The 18,150-nt window shown below is 41.3% G+C and overlaps 1 protein-coding gene and 1 pseudogene across 1 annotated transcript; both read left to right on the forward strand.

The window, feature by feature from the left end:
- Nucleotides 1-5,339: 5,339 nt before the first annotated feature.
- Nucleotides 5,340-8,857, forward strand: LOC109893806 (5-hydroxytryptamine receptor 1E-like; annotated as a pseudogene).
- Nucleotides 8,694-10,093, forward strand: LOC109894655 (glycoprotein hormones alpha chain 1). The gene is made up of 4 exons (XM_020488286.2): nucleotides 8,694-8,775; nucleotides 8,905-9,017; nucleotides 9,256-9,443; nucleotides 9,640-10,093. Exons 2-4 carry the CDS (start codon nucleotides 8,924-8,926, stop codon nucleotides 9,712-9,714), a joined length of 357 nt encoding a protein of 118 aa, XP_020343875.1. The 5' UTR covers nucleotides 8,694-8,775; nucleotides 8,905-8,923; the 3' UTR covers nucleotides 9,715-10,093.
- The last annotated feature ends 8,057 nt before the right edge of the window (nucleotides 10,094-18,150 follow it).

Genomic DNA, 18,150 nt, shown 5'->3' on the forward strand with positions numbered 1-18,150 from the left:
TGTTGACCTAAATGACTAATGATGATAAATACAATCAACCTGTGTGTAATCAAGTCTCTGTATAAATGCACCTGCACTGTGATAGTCTCAGAGGTCCGTTAAATGCGCAGAGAGCATCATGAAGAACAAGGAACACACCAGGCAGGTCCGAGATACTGTTGTGAAGAGGTTTAAAGCCGGATTTGGATACAAAAAGATTTCCCAAGCTTTAAACATCGCAAGGAGCACTGTGCAAGTGATAATATTGAAATGGAAGGAGTATCAGACCACTGCAAATCTACCAAGACCTGGCCGTCCCTCTAAACTTTCAGCTCATACAAGGAGAAGACTGATCAGAGATGCAGCCGAGAGGCCCATGATCACTCTGGATGAACTGCAGAGATCTACAGCTGAGGTGGGAGACTCTGTCCATAGGACAACAATCAGTCGTATATTGCACAAATCTGGCCTTTATGGAAGAGTGGCAAGAAGAAATCCATTTCTTAAAGATATCCATAAAAAGTGTTGTTTACAGTTTGTAGCAACACAGCTCATCACCCTGAACACACCATCCCCACTGTCAAACATGGTGGTGGCAGCATCATGGTTTGGGCCTGCTTTTCTTCAGCAGGGACAGGGAAGATGGTTAAAATTGATGGGAAGATGGATGGAGCCAAATACAGGACCATTCTGGAAGAAAACCTGATGGAGTCTGCAAAAGACCTGAGACTGGGACGGAGATTTGTCTTCCAACAAGACAATGATCCATAACATAAAGCTAAATCTACAATGGAATGGTTCAAAAATAAACATATCCAGGTCTTAGAATGGCCAAGTCATAGTCCAGACCTGAATCCAATTGAGAATCTGTGGAAAGAACTGAAAACTGCTGTTCACAAATGCTCTCCATCCAACCTCACTGAGCTCGAGCTGTTTTGCAAGGAGGAATGGGAAAAAATTCAGTCTCTCGATGTGCAAAACTGATAGAGACATACCCCAAGCGACTTACAGCTGTAATCGCAGCAAAAGGTGGCACTACAAAGTATTAACTTAAGGGAGCTGGATAATTTTGCACGCCCAATTTTTCAGTTTTTGATTTGTTAAAAAAGTTTGAAATATCCAATAAATGTCGTTCCACTTCATGATTGTGTCCCACTTGTTGTTGATTCTTCACAAAAAAATACATTTTTTATATCTTTATGTTTGAAGCCTGAAATGTGGCAAAAGGTTGCAAAGTTCAAGGGGGCCGAAAACTTTCGCAAGGCACTGTAAGGGGATGGATGTAATTATTTATCATCCTAGAGCATCACAAAGTAAAGGGTTTCAGACCCAGTGCTTATTTATGAAACACAAAAATGTATTTATTTTCGACCATATCAACATGTTAACTATTGCATTCTCTGTGACCTGACCACACACAAATCTCCCAGTGTTCATAAAAACTCTGGTCCTGTCCGTGGAAGTAAACTGGCATTCATCTGGCAAGGGAAAGTAACTACATGTAGAGGAATGATTGGGCATGCAAGACAAAAATGGCACCCTATCATGTCAGAGTGATGAATCACTAATCTCACTTGCCCTCTGGCTGTTCGTGCTAATCATGTTTCGAGTTTCAATGTCACATGCACAAGTACAATGAAATGCCTTTCTTGCAAGCTCTAACCCCAACAATGACAGAATGTTAAAACATTGTTTTCAATAACAATGTAATACTAAAGATAACAAGGCAGAACAAAAACACACAAGATATAAAAATAAGAAGAACCCGATAAAGTAAGTAAGCATACTATATACAGGGTCAGTCAGTTTCAGTACCATATTTACAATGTTCAGGAATATTGGAGTGATAAAGATAGATACACTATATATACAAAAGTATGTGGACACCCCTTCAAATGAGTGGATTTGCCTATTTCAGCCACACCCGTTGCTGACAGGTGTATAAAATCGAGCAATGACATTCTAGACAATTCTTTGCTTCCAACTTTGTGGCAACCGTTTTAGTGAAGGCCCTTTCCTGTTTTAACATGGCAATGCCACCGTGCACAAAGCGAGGTCCATACAGAAATGGTTTGTCAAGATCGGTGTGGAAGAACTTGACTGGCCTGCACAGAGCCAGTCAAGAACGCAGACTGCAAGCCAGGCCTAATCGCCCAACATCAGTGCCAGACCTCACTAATGCTCGTGGCTGAATGGAAACAGGTCCGCCCACCAATGTTCCAACATCTAGTGGACGCTGTTATAGCAGCAAAGGGGGGACCAACTCCATATTAATACCCATGATTTTAGAATGAGATGTTCGACAAGTAGGTGTCCACATACATTTGGTCATGAAGTGTATGTCACTATATTTTTATGATGACTTTTTTGGGTGGCGGTACCCCCTAAACCCCCTGGGCTCTGTACAGGGCACAAAACAACCACTCAGAGTTTAACAGGTTAAGAAGAGATGCTGGACTGTTCGGGAGTGGCCGTCGAAGAGTCTAGGTCTGAATCACATCCATAACCTATGGCGAGATCTGAAAAAAGCATTTGGGGTAGGGAACCCCTCAAATATTGAAGAGCAGTTTGTGTCTGAAAAGTGGGTCAAATTGTCAGTAGAAAGATGCAGCAAGCTCATTGGTGGCTGTTTGTCTGCAGTTCTCTTGGCTAAAGACTGTGCAACCAAGTACTAGCTCTGGGGTGCCAATAATTTCATCCATGCAATTTGTCTTAAAAATGTAAACTCTGTTTAGACATTTTTTGAAAAATCCAATAACAAGGTGTGGTGCACAATTTTTTTATTTTTAAATTTCAACTTATTTTAGAAGAAATGGAGAAACTCTATTCATCAAATATCCTCATAAAACCCACATTGCAAAGAATCCCACACAAGTAGGCTACTCATCCAGCGACAATTTATATCTCATTAGTGGTCGCCATATTCATTTATACAGTAGGATGCAGTTGCACACTATTGACTGAAGAGGCTGAATCTCTTTTCTACTGCTGGGAAATAGCCAATGTGTGTTTTCATCCGAATTAGCCTGTGGGGAGTCTTTGTATGGTCATTTATAGTAATTCCATGCATGTGCGTGCACTGCGCATAGGAACACATAGGTTACTGTATTATGCATATACTTGTATGGCATGGCGGGAAAGTTCCGTCTGTCCCCAATTCACAAACGTGCCCATGTTGCTAACCTCCCACGCCATGGAGGAATGTCACCTTTAATTCTCCAGGAGAGAGAAAGCCTACTGTCACTCCAATCGATAAATTGCCTCCCTTATTGGGCAGCAATTGGACAGTGCCAAACTCCCGCGCCGTGCGCACTCGTGCATTCCTCTGAAGTGATGGAGGTCCATCTGACCTGTCCTTAGACGATATTGCTGACTGCAGACACATTTGAGAGTTCCATCACAAAAAAAAAACATTTATTTGGATACTTTCAAAGGATGAGACTAAATGTGTTGTGATGGATAAACAATGATTGAACCATTCAGACGGTATGTGCCCACATTTATACCCTGATATATGTTGGTTGCTCTTTCATTATTTTTGGTAGCATACCAAAGGCTATAACCTATTTGTATGTGTTTTTTTTAAGGATAGTTTCATTATCATACCGAGGCTATGATAGGCTATCATATTATCAAATAACATGTTGGTCATTAATAGGGACCAGCTTCCATTTTAATGCTTTTGTTTTGCTTCTTCATCTAATCTTTGAATGCATTATGGCATTGCAAGAGGAAAATTGTAACTAATAACCTCTACAAAATTAGCTTCTTGAGTTTAATGAGAGATATCAGGACACCAGGTACAGGTGCTGCAGGTGTTGCAAAGTCTATAATTGAAAAACTTGGGGTGCATGCCCCAAACGTAAACTTTAAGACAGACTATAACAAGTCAAAACAACTGTATGTTCAATATGTGCAAATGAAAAATAGTTGAGGAAAGGTCAAATAACACCCAGCACAAAGATTTCATATTTATCAATGGGAGTGAGTGAGCAATGGAATAACAGACAACAGGATGAAGGGTGATGGCCTTGTATGACTGATCCCTTTAGCACAGGAATGGCTGAGTCACATGCCACTCACTTATGGACACAATGCTCCACAGAGTATGTGGCACAGTATTACCATTATTGTTATCCCACAGACAGATTTTGATTGATTTCTAAACTGAAATAATTTTGGTGTATAACTCAGCTCAGCCACTACCTTGACAAAGCGAAAGATTAAGCCACAGGATGTGATAACAGCACAGGTATGCTATTTCTAGTCAGCTGGGTGGCTAAACCTGAAGAGCCACTAGTTGAAATGACAAAGTTATAGAAAGACAACATTCAATTATTTGAAGAACCACTGATTGCAAGTGACGGATATAAATACTTAATTTGAAAAGGAAATTGCTGAACATTAAACTATTTGAATTCTGTTCATATTAGGCTTCCTTCTCTCAATGGATGCACACACATCAGGCTAGACATTTACATTCAAGATATTTACATTTAGAAATGCTTATAATTGCCTTTCCAATTAAAAACTGTGACAGACCCATCCCCGTGTTGTGGTTTGAGCAGGGATGCCCATGGAAGTAATGAAAAGAATGCTTTTTGTATTTCATCCCACATACATTGTATGTCCGTTGTTCAAGCATGACAAAGCCATAATACCATTTGCATAAGTAATGTGATCTGCAGCCATTTAAATAAGCCAGACTCTAGATATGTTTGTCAATTAAATTTTCTTTTCATAATTTTTTTGGTACCAACAGCTGTTTGGAAGTGTCACTGACTGAAATTGGTCCTTTTTAACATGGCCTTCATGAAAAACCAATTTGCCTCCGTATGCAAAACATCCAGCTACTCCCTAGTAGGCAGTAATAAAGTCTTGAGTGTTCCCTATGCTCCTAAATTGAATTTAGGGGCGAAATGATTACATTTAGAGCTTCATGCTGAGTATTGACTTGACATTGATGTCATGGGGCTGCAATGACACAGTTAGAATACTATGCTGAGCATAACAGCCTCCAATATGACCGTGAATCACTGATTCCCTGATCATTTCTGCCACCGTGTGGAGAAGTGATCTACTCATCGCGAAAATTTGTCATTTTGAATACAAATAACCTGTATCATGCTATAATATACTCTAATCAATGTTTTGTCACACTAAAATAATAAACCAAAAATTATGTTTTTTTTCCCCCCTTCGCAGTGGCTCCAAATATAAGGGAAGGCACAGTAGGGAGAGTATGGTAGGGAAAGCATGGTAGTAAGAGAGAGAAAAGGATCTGGATTAGGGACACAGACAGAATAATGGAGAACGAGGAGTATGGTAGATAGTTCTGGAGCCTAATAGTTTAAATAAACTGCATGTCAGGACCAGAAGGCTCCTTCAAAATGGAACCAAAGACTGATATGGTGTTGGTAGTGATCTTTCTCAGCATTGTGACCCTGATCACTGCCTTAATGAACAGTGCAGTCATATTGACGATCATTAACACAAAAAAACTCCACCTGCCCACAAACTACCTGATCTGCTCTCTGGCTGTCACTGACTTCCTGGTGGCCATCTTGGTGATGCCCTAGCGACCTCTACATCGCCACAAAGAAGTGGCTGCTGGGATGTGTCATCTGTGAGGCATGGCTGAGCGTGGACATGACCTGCTGTACCTACTCCATCCTGCATCTGTGTGCCATCGCACTGGACCGCCACTGGGCCACCAACTGCCACCAACGCCCTGGAGTACGCCTGCAAGAGAACCCCGCGCCACGTCGCCATCATGGTTACCATCACGTGGACCATCTCTGTCCTCATTTCAGTGATTTCCGCCTCTGTTATGGAGGCACAGCGGGGATGACAACTTCGGCAATTACACCAAGTGTCTCATCAAGCATGACCACATCGGCTACACCATCTATTCCACCTTCGGGGCCTTCTACATCCCAATGGCCATCATCCTCATCCTCTACTACCAGATCTTCATCGCAGCCCGGACCTTGTACCACAAACGGAGCTCCTCGGGAGCCCAGTGTAAGAGGAGAGCCAGCAGCCACAACTGCCTCAGTAGCTGCCGTGTCGCACCAACGTCTCTCTGTGTGTCTGAGCAGTCTGTCTCGGAACCCATGCTAAACACTGAGCTAAATATACTAAATATACTCAAATATGACCGGGGGGGACCTGTGATGAGAGGACCCAGATCTGTGCATCCAGAGAGAGAAAGGCTGCCCGCACACTGGGCCTCATCCTGGGGGCTTTTATCGTATGCTGGCTGCCTTTCTTTGTTAAGGAGTTACTGGTGGGCCTCCGGGTGTTTCATGCCTCAGCACAGGTGTCAGACTTTCTCACGTGGCTGGGATACGTTAACTCACTCATCAACCCCCTGCTCTACACCAGTTTCAATGAGGACTTCAAGCAGGCCTTTAGGAAACTGCTCCGATGTAACAAGTGCAAATATGACTGCTTTCTTGGATATGTCTGGGCTGATTGTTTTTTTTACCCCCTTTTTCTCTCCAATTTTGTAGTTTCCAATTATTAGTAGTTACTATCTTGTCTCATCGCTACAACTCCCCGCACGGGCTCGGGAGAGACGAAGGTCGAAAGTCATGCGCCCTCCGAAACACAACCCAACCAAGCCGCACTGCTTCTTAACACAGCGCACATCCAACCCGGAAGCCAGCCGCACCAATGTGTCAGAGGAAACACCGTGCACCATTGCGCCACCTGGGAGGCCCCCTGGGCTGATTGTTGATTGGCTGTAAACAATATATTAAAAGAAGCCATATGTTTTTATACATGAAGAATACATTTTATTTTGGAATAAAAGCTGGTTTCATTCTAACTGAAACAATTGTATTGCTCCTTTATCCAGAAGAGTTCTAAACAGATAAATTACAATAAGTAAATACAGTGCATTTAGTTGACGATATGTTCATAAAAACAAAAGTAATAAAATGCTAAAAGCAATTAGTCTTAATGCTTTACAGTAGCTTATAGAATTAACATTTTGAATCCAATAATACAATTACTGAGTGGAGTAAAGTTATGACTCATGACATTGTTGCTGAGCTAAGAAGAGCCTTTAATGCTCAGAGATTTCATGTGCCATCCTCCATGCTTATTGAGTTACATCTGCCAGGGCCTAGTGTCCAACGCAACCAAGGCCGGGAGACTTAAAAACACAGGTAAACGGAAAGATGAAGAGATACTTCCGCAACTTAAAGGGGCAATCTGCAATTTAAACAATAACAAAGCCCACCCCACCACTGTTTCGGCACAGCTAAAAGATGGTGCTGGAGTAATGTAACCACTCAAATTCATAAACAACAATAGATGCAATATATACATGATCAACATTATAGTTTTATCTATGTTTTTAGGCCATAAAGTGTTTGTTTACAATTACATGTAGTATAACAATGGAGTACAACAAGCTTATATTTGGGGTTCTGAGGGGGTACGACAGTTGAGCTAAGCTCATGAGGCATGTATAAGTTATAGTCTTCCAAGAATCAATGGGTATATATAATTCATTTAAATGTCCACAATTATTTTCCCTTTGATATACATCCTTTACATTTCCAACTTTCAGAGGTGGATAGATGGATATATTCCTGATTATTCTTCAAGCATTCATGAATTGTCATTACCTATTGTAATTACAGTTGAAGTCAGAAGTTTGCATACACTTAGGTTGGAGGCATTAAAACTCGTTTTTCAACCACTCCACAAATTTCTTGTTAACAAACATATAGTTTCGGCCAGTCGGTTAGTATATCTACTTTCTGCATGAAACAAGTCATTTTTCCAACAATTGTTTACAGACAGATTATTTCACTTATAATTCACTGTATCACAATTCCAGTGGGTCAGAAGTTTACATACACTAAGTTGACTGTGCCTTTCAACAGCTTGGAAAATTCCAGAAAATGATGTCATGGCTTTAGAAGCTTCTGATAGGCTAATTTACATAATTTGAGTCAATTGAGGATTTGGCTCTCTGTGAGGGTAACATTATTTCACATACAGTATGTTGTTTGCACACGTTAGCACTGCCGCAGAGGATTCTAGATCAGGGCCAGGGTCTAGCCCCCATGGTTTATTTTAGAAACACTGTTTATTTCATGAGAAATCTTTCACTTGTGTGTGTACATATTTACTCATTTTTGGGGTTATAATCCAGCATCGAAAGATTAATCAGATATTCAAAGTATTAAAAATGACCTTAGATGTTTTTTCATTTTTACCTTTATTTAACTAGGCAAGTCAGTTAAGAACTAATTCTTATTTTCAATGACGGCCTAGGAACAGTGGGTTAACTGCCTGTTCAGGGGCAGAACGACAGATTTGTACCTTGTCAGCTCGGGGATTTGAACTTGCAACCTTCCGGTTACTAGTCCAATGCTCTAACCACTAGGCCTTTGTAATGATTTACAAAGCAAAAGACCATGAACATAAGGTAAACTAATGAACCAATGATCCCGCCTCGCCCCCAGTTGCATAACAACAGTTACCTAGTAACATCCCATCTGTTTAAGGGATTAGAAGCTCCCATCCATAGTCAGGATGGAAGTTTGTTTTGTCTTTCGACTGCAGTGCAGTTCCTTTTTTCATTTCAAGGATTATGAGGCATGTGGCTAAGTGGCCAATGACTCGCACAAAGAGATCACTGATAAGGTTGGAGGGGTTTACCTAATCCTGGTTGAGCACATGGGCAGAGGGACAGCAGTATAAAAGTTCACGGTGGGAGCAGTATGCTCTTCACTGAGCACTGAACAGGCTTCCACCAAGAGAAACACACAACAGGTAGTGTTTTTTCCATTCAGTATGTTGTTTCTCCAATGTATATTTTACAGTCTTTTTGTGTTTATCAGCTATCAACTTCTGATATGTTAATATGTTGGTTTTGAATGATTTGTTAATTTTTCTTGTCAGATTATTGCCACCCGCCACTATGATGTGCTTGTTGAAATCAATTGGAGTATCCCTCATCCTGTCCATACTTCTGTACATGGCAGACTCTTATCCAAACAGTGACATGACAAACGGTGAACTTTACGTTACATTACCGTGAAAGTACTGTTTTTGTCCAAATGACCAGTGAGTTGTTCTTGGAGATGGCCTACTGTTGTCATTAGAGAATATAAATCGGTACATAACCTCCTTATTGCCAGTGTGTGTTTACAAGGATGAGAGACACACATTTGCGGTACAAGGTGAATAAAGTTTACAGATCAGATTGTTCATTCGATTTTCAATTAATTTATGTCTTCACTATCTTCACAGTGGGCTGTGAGGAATGCAAACTGAAGGAGAACAAAGTATTCTCTAACCCGGGCGCCCCTGTCTACCAGTGTACAGGCTGCTGCTTTTCCAGAGCTTATCCAACCCCACTGCAGTCTAAGAAAGCCATGTTGGTCCCAAAGAACATCACCTCTGAAGCCACATGCTGCGTTGCAAAAGAAGGTGAAAGGGTAAGACAATATATTTATCTAATTAAGTGTAGGAGTTGGAATTGATATCCTCAGTTTGATCATCTGACATTAAGACATTCCTAGTGTCATGCACATAACGTGTAAATGTAACATTTAACAAGAACTAGAATGAACCAGAATGTGGTTTTTCAAACCATCTCTCTTTCTCTTGATTCTTCTTCTCCTCCTCTCTCAGGTGGTGGTGGACAACATCAAGCTGACGAACCACACAGAGTGTTGGTGCAACACCTGTTATCACCATAAGTCATAAACTGTCTGTGAGGCCAGGAATATCCTTATCGCAGAAGTAAAAGCTTAGCAACAGATACTAGGCATTTTGCACAACTTATTCCTGAAGTGTTTAAATAGAAATCACATATTAAGAGATCATTGGCTGCATTTAAACAAGCAGCCCAATTCTGTTATTTTTCCCAGTAATTGGTCTTTTGACAAATATCAGAATTGGGCTGCCTGCATAAACCCAGCCAATGTCATCCACAAAAGGTGATAGTCTGCTGAGAATATTTATAGTGCTCTTAATATATTACTGTCACAATTATGAAGTTGTATTCCTGTAGCCTACTGTGTTGATCAAATGTAGACTTTACTATATGAATTGAATACTGATTAAAATGTTTTTCAGTATTTTACCACATTGTGTCCTCTACTTCTTTTTTTGAGCAACTGATGCCTTGAAGTAAAACCAATGTTTATGGGTTTACGAAAGAAAAAGAAGAAAATAGTTTCTCTCCCAAGCCACACCACACTCAATAGCCTATGGATCAAGACTCAGGATTTTATCTTCACACAGCTGCCTCAGGTAGGCTTAGAAGGCTGTTACACAGGCAGCCCAATTCTGATATTATTTTGTATTATTAATTTGTTTTTTGACCAATCAGATCAGCCCTGAAAAAGATATGATGTGAAAAGATCTGATGTGATTGGTCAAAAGACAAAATTAGTGGGGGAAAAAAATAACAGAATTTGACTTTAACTGCTGTCTATTCTTCTTCCGTGGATTACCCTAACAAGAGAAGGTCACAAGTGTTTCCCTAAAAGCTGTCTGGGTTTAAACACCTCCTATTGTACAGAAAGTGAATAGCTTAATCAATTGATAGTGACAGAATTAGATTACTTCGCAAGCAAAGTCAATTTTTTGTCTCCTCAGCTATGAAAGGTTATAGCTCAGCTTCTGAGTGTCAAAGAAACTAAACAATGATATCCTTGTTTCTAGCATAAAGCATAGTGGATCAAAGCACTGTTATAGGTCCCTTTATATAATCAGATCTGTTTAATTTTCTTCAAAATATTAAGCTAACAAGGGGTAAGTCTGTGTTTTCTGCCATTTTCTTTAATAAACTGTAGGCCAATGGCATACCATCTCTCAATTCAAGTTTTAATTTAACAGCCTTGACACAGAGGTAGGCTATTTAAAGAATGCATGGTGGGTGGAGGAATTGACCGCCAAATCTATGATTTTAACAGCTTATAGCCTAATTTTATCTGTCAAACAGGTAGGCCTACCTCTTATTTCTTAAATAGGAAGAGAATGGCTCCAACACAAAGACCTCTTGTTGTTAGTAAAAACTAATTAAAATGGAGATGGTTGAAATGAATAATTCCGAATGGAATTTGACAAGTTTCAGCACCATGAACTGCCCATTTCTGATTGATTTTATTGCGGCTCCTGCTTCAAGATTGACCACCACCAGTGGCAGACTGTCATTCAGTGACGGTGGGGCAGATCCCCACCTGTTGTGAGCCCCACATTTTTAGCAATTGTTATTACAAAATAAAAAAATGGGGGGGGGGGGCTCTGGCCCACCGTCCCTGAATGACAGCCTGCCACTGGTGGTGGTCAATCTTGATGCAGGAGCCGCAGCAAAATACATCAGAGATGGACAGTTCATGGTGCTGAAACTTGCCTGTTTGGCATGTTATTTTGACATGAATAAGTGCAATATATCAGTTCATTGGCCACAGATATAATTACGTCAAATCACGTTATATATTCAGTAGCGTTCAAAATCTTGGCTAGCAGTCATCATCATGAATCAAGGCGACAATCTACTGGCAAATCCCTTTTAATCCTTGTCATATGAAGAGAAATTATAGATAAAACGTATGCTCATCAACAATTGGACATAAATATTACACAAGTTGGAAATCTCAAATTCAATAATGAGTGGTTTGGAAGGAATCAGTGGCTAACTGCAAGCATTGCAAAGCAATCATTAGCCTGCTATTCAGTGGAGTGGCTGTGAGGTCCCAAATCTTAGATTAAGGTTTTCAACATTGGCCATGCTGTCACTGAAGCATGATTTGTGCTGTGCTCAAAACAACTGTTAATTCGGAACTGCAAAATCTGACTTTAGTGAGTTCAAGACATCTGGAAACTTAGGAAAAACGAGCTACGACTGGGAAAATATGTTTTGAACTTTCATCCAACTGAAAGATCACTCACGTCATCATGATCCAACCTTTTTTCCCCCTGAGTTCCCAGTTGTCTTGAAAGCACCATAAATCCAGACAGACTGGAATGACAGACTTTGATAACAAAATTTGCCCACGAAGGACCGCCACGCCACCTTCCTGTTCACAACAATGCTGCTGCATAAATGACGTAATATGCATACTGTAGCTAAGAAAGTAATATTATGTGTCTCACCCTAATAATTGGGTCTATTTTCACCTCTTAATTTGCAACCTTTCGTTTACTGGCCCAACACTCTAACCACTAGGCTACCTGCTGCCCCAAACTTGGTGGTGCACATGTAGCCTATAACCCGCTTTTGAGAAACGTAATCATTGAATATTGTAAGAGCTTTCATTGTCTGCTTATATTCCCCCTTTATTTATCCTACGTCCGTCCTATCTCGCTCATGAATGTCTTAATAGAAATTACAGATGGCCTCTTATCCGCTTGTCGTCCCCTTATGCCAGGACTGGGCAATTATTTTCCATGGAGGGCCACGTTAGAATATATATTTGCCTTCGCGGGCCAGAATCATATTACAGGATTATACATCATGTGTATGACTGTGTTGACAGATATATCTACTGTAAATCACATCCAGATATACAACTTTTTTTTTTTTTTTTAACATGGCAAGAAATTAACCACATCCATGTTCTCCTTTTGGTAGGTATTTTCATTATACAACATTCAATGAACTACACGGAGGGAAAATTACACTGTGCATTCAGCACCACGGACAGAACTCTTGTTAACGGGTATGCACAAAAACCCAAGAAAGCGAGAGAGCTCAACACCACATTTAATCTACGCCATCAGTGTGAGGAGTGAATTCTCTGAAGGGCATTGACTAGAGTAGTGAAGTCAGGTATAGTTTCTGACATCACTATGCGCAGGATTTCTGAGAGGTGAGAGTCAGTAAGAGATGATCTGTGCCTTGACTTGTTATTTTTTCATCACTGAAAATATCTGTTCACATACATAGGTTGACCCAAACAGTACAAATATCTTCTGAGCATGACTCCTAATCTTTGGAAAGTAATGTTCATCGAGAGATGCATAGAACCTCATCAGTGCCATTGTTTTGAATAGTTCTCCAATCACTGCATCAGACTGAAGATCAATAAGCTCAATTTGCAGGTCATTGGGAGCATTATCTACATTGATGGTGAAAGGAGAGGACACCAACAGCATGTAATTTTCCAACACATTGAAATGCTCAAAATGATGAGAAAACTCACCGTTCAAAGCACGCAGCAGCGATGTATACTTCTCCCCCTGGTCATCTGTTAGGGAACAGACTAGTAGTGATGTATACTTCTCCCTCTGGTCTTCTGTTAGGGAACAGACTAGTAGTGATGTATACTTCTCCCTCTGGTCTTCTGTTAGGGAACAGACTAGTAGTGATGTATACTTCTCCCTCTGGTCTTCTGTTAGGGAACAGACTAGTAGTGATGTATACTTCTCCCTCTGGTCGTCTGTTAGGGAACAGACTAGTAGTGATGTATACTTCTCCCTCTGGTCTTCTGTTAGGGAACAGACTAGTAGTGATGTATACTTCTCCCTCTGGTCTTCTGTTAGGGAACAGACTAGTAGTGATGTATACTTCTCCCTCTGGTCTTCTGTTAGGGAACAGACTAGTAGTGATGTATACTTCTCCCTCTGGTCTTCTGTTAGGGAACAGACTAGTAGTGATGTATACTTCTCCCTCTGGTCTTCTGTTAGGGAACAGACTAGTAGTGATGTATACTTCTCCCTCTGGTCTTCTGTTAGGGAACAGACTAGTAGTGATGTATACTTCTCCCTCTGGTCTTCTGTTAGGGAACAGACTAGTAGTGATGTATACTTCTCCCTCTGGTCTTCTGTTAGGGAACAGACTAGTAGTGATGTATACTTCTCCCTCTGGTCTTCTGTTAGGGAACAGACTAGTAGTGATGTATACTTCTCCCTCTGGTCTTCTGTTAGGGAACAGACTAGTAGTGATGTATACTTCTCCCTCTGGTCTTCTGTTAGGGAACAGACTAGTAGTGATGTATACTTCTCCCTCTGGTCTTCTGTTAGGGAACAGACTAGTAGTGATGTATACTTCTCCCTCTGGTCTTCTGTTAGGGAACAGACTAGTAGTGATGTATACTTCTCCCTCTGGTCTTCTGTTAGGGAACAGACTAGTAGTGATGTATACTTCTCCCTCTGGTCTTCTGTTAGGGAACAGACTAGTAGTGATGTATACTTCTCCCTCTGGTCTTCTGTTAGGGAACAGACTAGTAGTGATGTATACTTCTCCCTCTGGTCTTCTGTTAGGGAACAGACTAGTAGTGATGTATACTTCTCCCTCTGGTCTTCTGTTAGGGAACAGACTAGTAGTGATGTATACTTCTCCCTCTGGTCTTCTGTTAGGGAACAGACTAGTAGTGATGTATACTTCTCCCTCTGGTCTTGTTAGGGAACAGACTAGTAGTGATGTATACTTCTCCCCCTGGTCTTCTGTTAGGGAACAGACTAGTAGCGATGTATACTTCTCCCTCTGGTCTTCTGTTAGGGAACAGACTAGTAGTGATGTATACTTCTCCCTCTGGTCTTCTGTTAGGGAACAGACTAGTAGTGATGTATACTTCTCCCCCTGGTCTTCTGTTAGGGAACAGACTAGTAGTGATGTATACTTCTCCCCCTGGTCTTCTGTTAGGGAACAGACTAGTAGTGATGTATACTTCTCCCTCTGGTCTTCTGTTAGGGAACAGACTAGTAGTGATGTATACTTCTCCCTCTGGTCTTCTGTTAGGGAACAGACTAGTAGTGATGTATACTTCTCCCTCTGGTCTTCTGTTAGGGAACAGACTAGTAGTGATGTATACTTCTCCCTCTGGTCTTCTGTTAGGGAACAGACTAGTAGTGATGTATACTTCTCCCCCTGGTCTTCTGTTAGGGAACAGACTAGTAGTGATGTATACTTCTCCCCCTGGTCTTCTGTTAGGGAACAGACTAGTAGTGATGTATACTTCTCCCTCTGGTCTTCTGTTAGGGAACAGACTAGTAGTGATGTATACTTCTCCCCCTGGTCTTCTGTTAGGGAACAGACTAGTAGTGATGTATACTTCTCCCTCTGGTCTTCTGTTAGGGAACAGACTAGTAGTGATGTATACTTCTCCCTCTGGTCTTCTGTTAGGGAACAGACTAGTAGTGATGTATACTTCTCCCTCTGGTCTTCTGTTAGGGAACAGACTAGTAGTGATGTATACTTCTCCCTCTGGTCTTCTGTTAGGGAACAGACTAGTAGCGATGTATACTTCTCCCCCTGGTCTTCTGTTAGGGAACAGACTAGTAGCGATGTATACTTCTCCCTCTGGTCTTCTGTTAGGGAACAGACTAGTAGTGATGTATACTTCTCCCTCTGGTCTTCTGTTAGGGAACAGACTAGTAGTGATGTATACTTCTCCCTCTGGTCTTCTGTTAGGGAACAGACTAGTAGTGATGTATACTTATCCCTCTGGTCTTCTGTTAGGGAACAGACTAGTAGTGATGTATACTTCTCCCTCTGGTCTTCTGTTAGGGAACAGACTAGTAGTGATGTATACTTCTCCCTCTGGTCTTCTGTTAGGGAACAGACTAGTAGTGATGTATACTTCTCCCTCTGGTCTTCTGTTAGGGAACAGACTAGTAGTGATGTATACTTCTCCCTCTGGTCTTCTGTTAGGGAACAGACTAGTAGTGATGTATACTTCTCCCTCTGGTCTTCTGTTAGGGAACAGACTAGTAGTGATGTATACTTCTCCCTCTGGTCTTCTGTTAGGGAACAGACTAGTAGCGATGTATACTTCTCCCTCTGGTCTTCTGTTAGGGAACAGACTAGTAGTGATGTATACTTCTCCCTCTGGTCTTCTGTTAGGGAACAGACTAGTAGTGATGTATACTTCTCCCTCTGGTCTTCTGTTAGGGAACAGACTAGTAGTGATGTATACTTCTCCCTCTGGTCTTCTGTTAGGGAACAGACTAGTAGTGATGTATACTTCTCCCTCTGGTCTTCTGTTAGGGAACAGACTAGTAGCGATGTATACTTCTCCCCCTGGTCTTCTGTTAGGGAACAGACTAGTAGTGATGTATACTTCTCCCTCTGGTCTTCTGTTAGGGAACAGACTAGTAGCGATGTATACTTCTCCCTCTGGTCTTCTGTTAGGGAACAGACTAGTAGTGATGTATACTTCTCCCCCTGGTCTTCTGTTAGGGAACAGACTAGTAGTGATGTATACTTCTCCCTCTGGTCTTCTGTTAGGGAACAGACTAGTAGTGATGTATACTTCTCCCTCTGGTCTTCTGTTAGGGAACAGACTAGTAGTGTCGGAAGGTGGGTGAGATTCTTGGCTTCTACTTGGTGGGTCAGGAGGAGTCATTTTCCCTTGAAGGCTTTGACAAGGATGTACATCCGATGTGCAAAAAGGCCCTTCCCTTGTAGTTTGGAATTCAGTTCATTCATGAGGGCCATGATGTCCACGGTGAAGGCAAAATCAGTCAATCATTCTTTATCTTGCAGTTGAGGGAAATCCAAATATTTTCCTTTCATTTGCAAAAACTCAGCAATATCCGACTTCAGGTCCCACACCCTTTTAAGTACCTTCCCCAAACTCAGCCATCTCACCACGTTTGTGTGGTAGGGGAGATCTGCATGACTCGGTCTCATCCAACAGTGAGACAAACTGCCTGTGGTATTAAGATTTTGCTCTTATGAAGTTTACCACTTTAGTGACTGTATCCACAATATGGCTCATTTTCAGAACACATTTACAGAGCACCTCCTGATGTATAATGCATAATAATGCATAATAATAATTTTCTGATCTGGCTTCAGCTCAGCTACTTGATCTTGTATCCTTTTCAAAAGGCCAACGTTTTTTCCTGTGAAGTTTGGGCACCCATCAGTGGTCACACTGGATAACTTTTCAAAACTCAGTACCATCTTTACCACACACTTATTAACCTCCTCCAATAAATCTTTCCCTGTGGTTGTGCTCTTCATTGACTGCACTGAAGCTCCTCCGTAATTTCAAAGTCTGGGGTTATGTTTCGTCAGAATATCAACAACTGTGCCGTTTCGTGGGCATCACTGCTCTCATCCAGGGCCAAGGAGAAATAGGTTAAATCCTTTACCTTGTCTCTCAATTGCTGTTCCATATTCTCTGCGATGTCTCCAACATGCCGTTTCACTGTTCGTCTTGACAGGGAAACATTTTCAAACAGCTCTTTCTTGTCGGGGCAAAGTATTGCTGCAGAGTCAATTAAACATTCTTTAATGAATTCTCCCTCGGCGAATGGCTTGCTATGTTTAGAAATGTTGTGGGACAGTACATAGCTAGCTCTCACAATTCCGTTGTTTGCTGAATGCAGTTTTGTGAAATGTCCTTGCTGCTTTTGCTACTGAGAAAGCAACTCTTTCGATGCACTTGCCCTCTGCTCAGAAGACTTATTCCTATATTTCTCTGCATGCTTCGTCTGGAAATGGCTGGACAAGTTGTAGTCTTTCAAGACAGCGATGCTCTCTTTGCACACTAAGTACACAGCTTTCCCTGATACCTTAATAAATAAATAGTTCGATGTCCACTCTTGCTGGAGGAACACCCTAAATGCATTGTCTACTTTCCTTTTCTTTAAAATCTTTGAAAAACATTTTTTTGCGCAATTTCGAGCTAGCTACTATTTATAACTGTGACTGTGTCAGCCTGTCAGTCACTATCTGTCTGCGTGCAGTTGTTATTTATACGTGCCTTCAAAATAAATGTCCCCCAGGCGGTGGGAGTTAAATCATTGCATAAAGGCGAGTATTCATTGGGCTTTTAATTTGAATAACAAATACATTTTTTCAAAACTTTTCAATCTCAAATTCTTTATGTGATCTGAGCATAATTCCACAGGCCACATTGAATCAAGTCGCAGGCCGCATGTTGCCCCGGGCAGGCCTTTGCCCAGGCCTGCCTTATGCCATAGTTTGTACATCTCAATTGTCAGTAGAAACCACATTTGTTTAAGCAAGTCCGCCATCTCAGCTATGTTTTTTTTTGTAAATGTGCCTGAATGAACTGTTTCGCTGCCAGACAAGGCTCTGCTGATAGCCAGGTGTAGCAGTGGTAAAGTGTTGGGACTGCTGTTGGGCCCTAAGTTTGTGGGCACCGTTTGTCACCTTTATAGTGCAATTAATGTATTGTTTAGTGTTGTGTTGAGTGTAGTGGCTTTGCTGGCATGCAT

Source organism: Oncorhynchus kisutch, linkage group LG7 (genome assembly GCF_002021735.2).
Source record: "Oncorhynchus kisutch isolate 150728-3 linkage group LG7, Okis_V2, whole genome shotgun sequence".
NCBI lineage: Eukaryota > Metazoa > Chordata > Actinopteri > Salmoniformes > Salmonidae > Oncorhynchus > Oncorhynchus kisutch.

Bases quoted from the DNA above. Each gene is read 5' to 3' on its own strand.
- LOC109894655 (XM_020488286.2), top strand. From the start codon at position 8,924: ATGATGTGCTTGTTGAAATCAATTGGAGTATCCCTCATCCTGTCCATA. The intron at 9,018-9,255 runs GTGAACTTTACG...CTATCTTCACAG, and splicing joins AAACAGTGACATGACAAACG to TGGGCTGTGAGGAATGCAAA. The intron at 9,444-9,639 runs GTAAGACAATAT...CTCCTCTCTCAG, and splicing joins TTGCAAAAGAAGGTGAAAGG to GTGGTGGTGGACAACATCAA.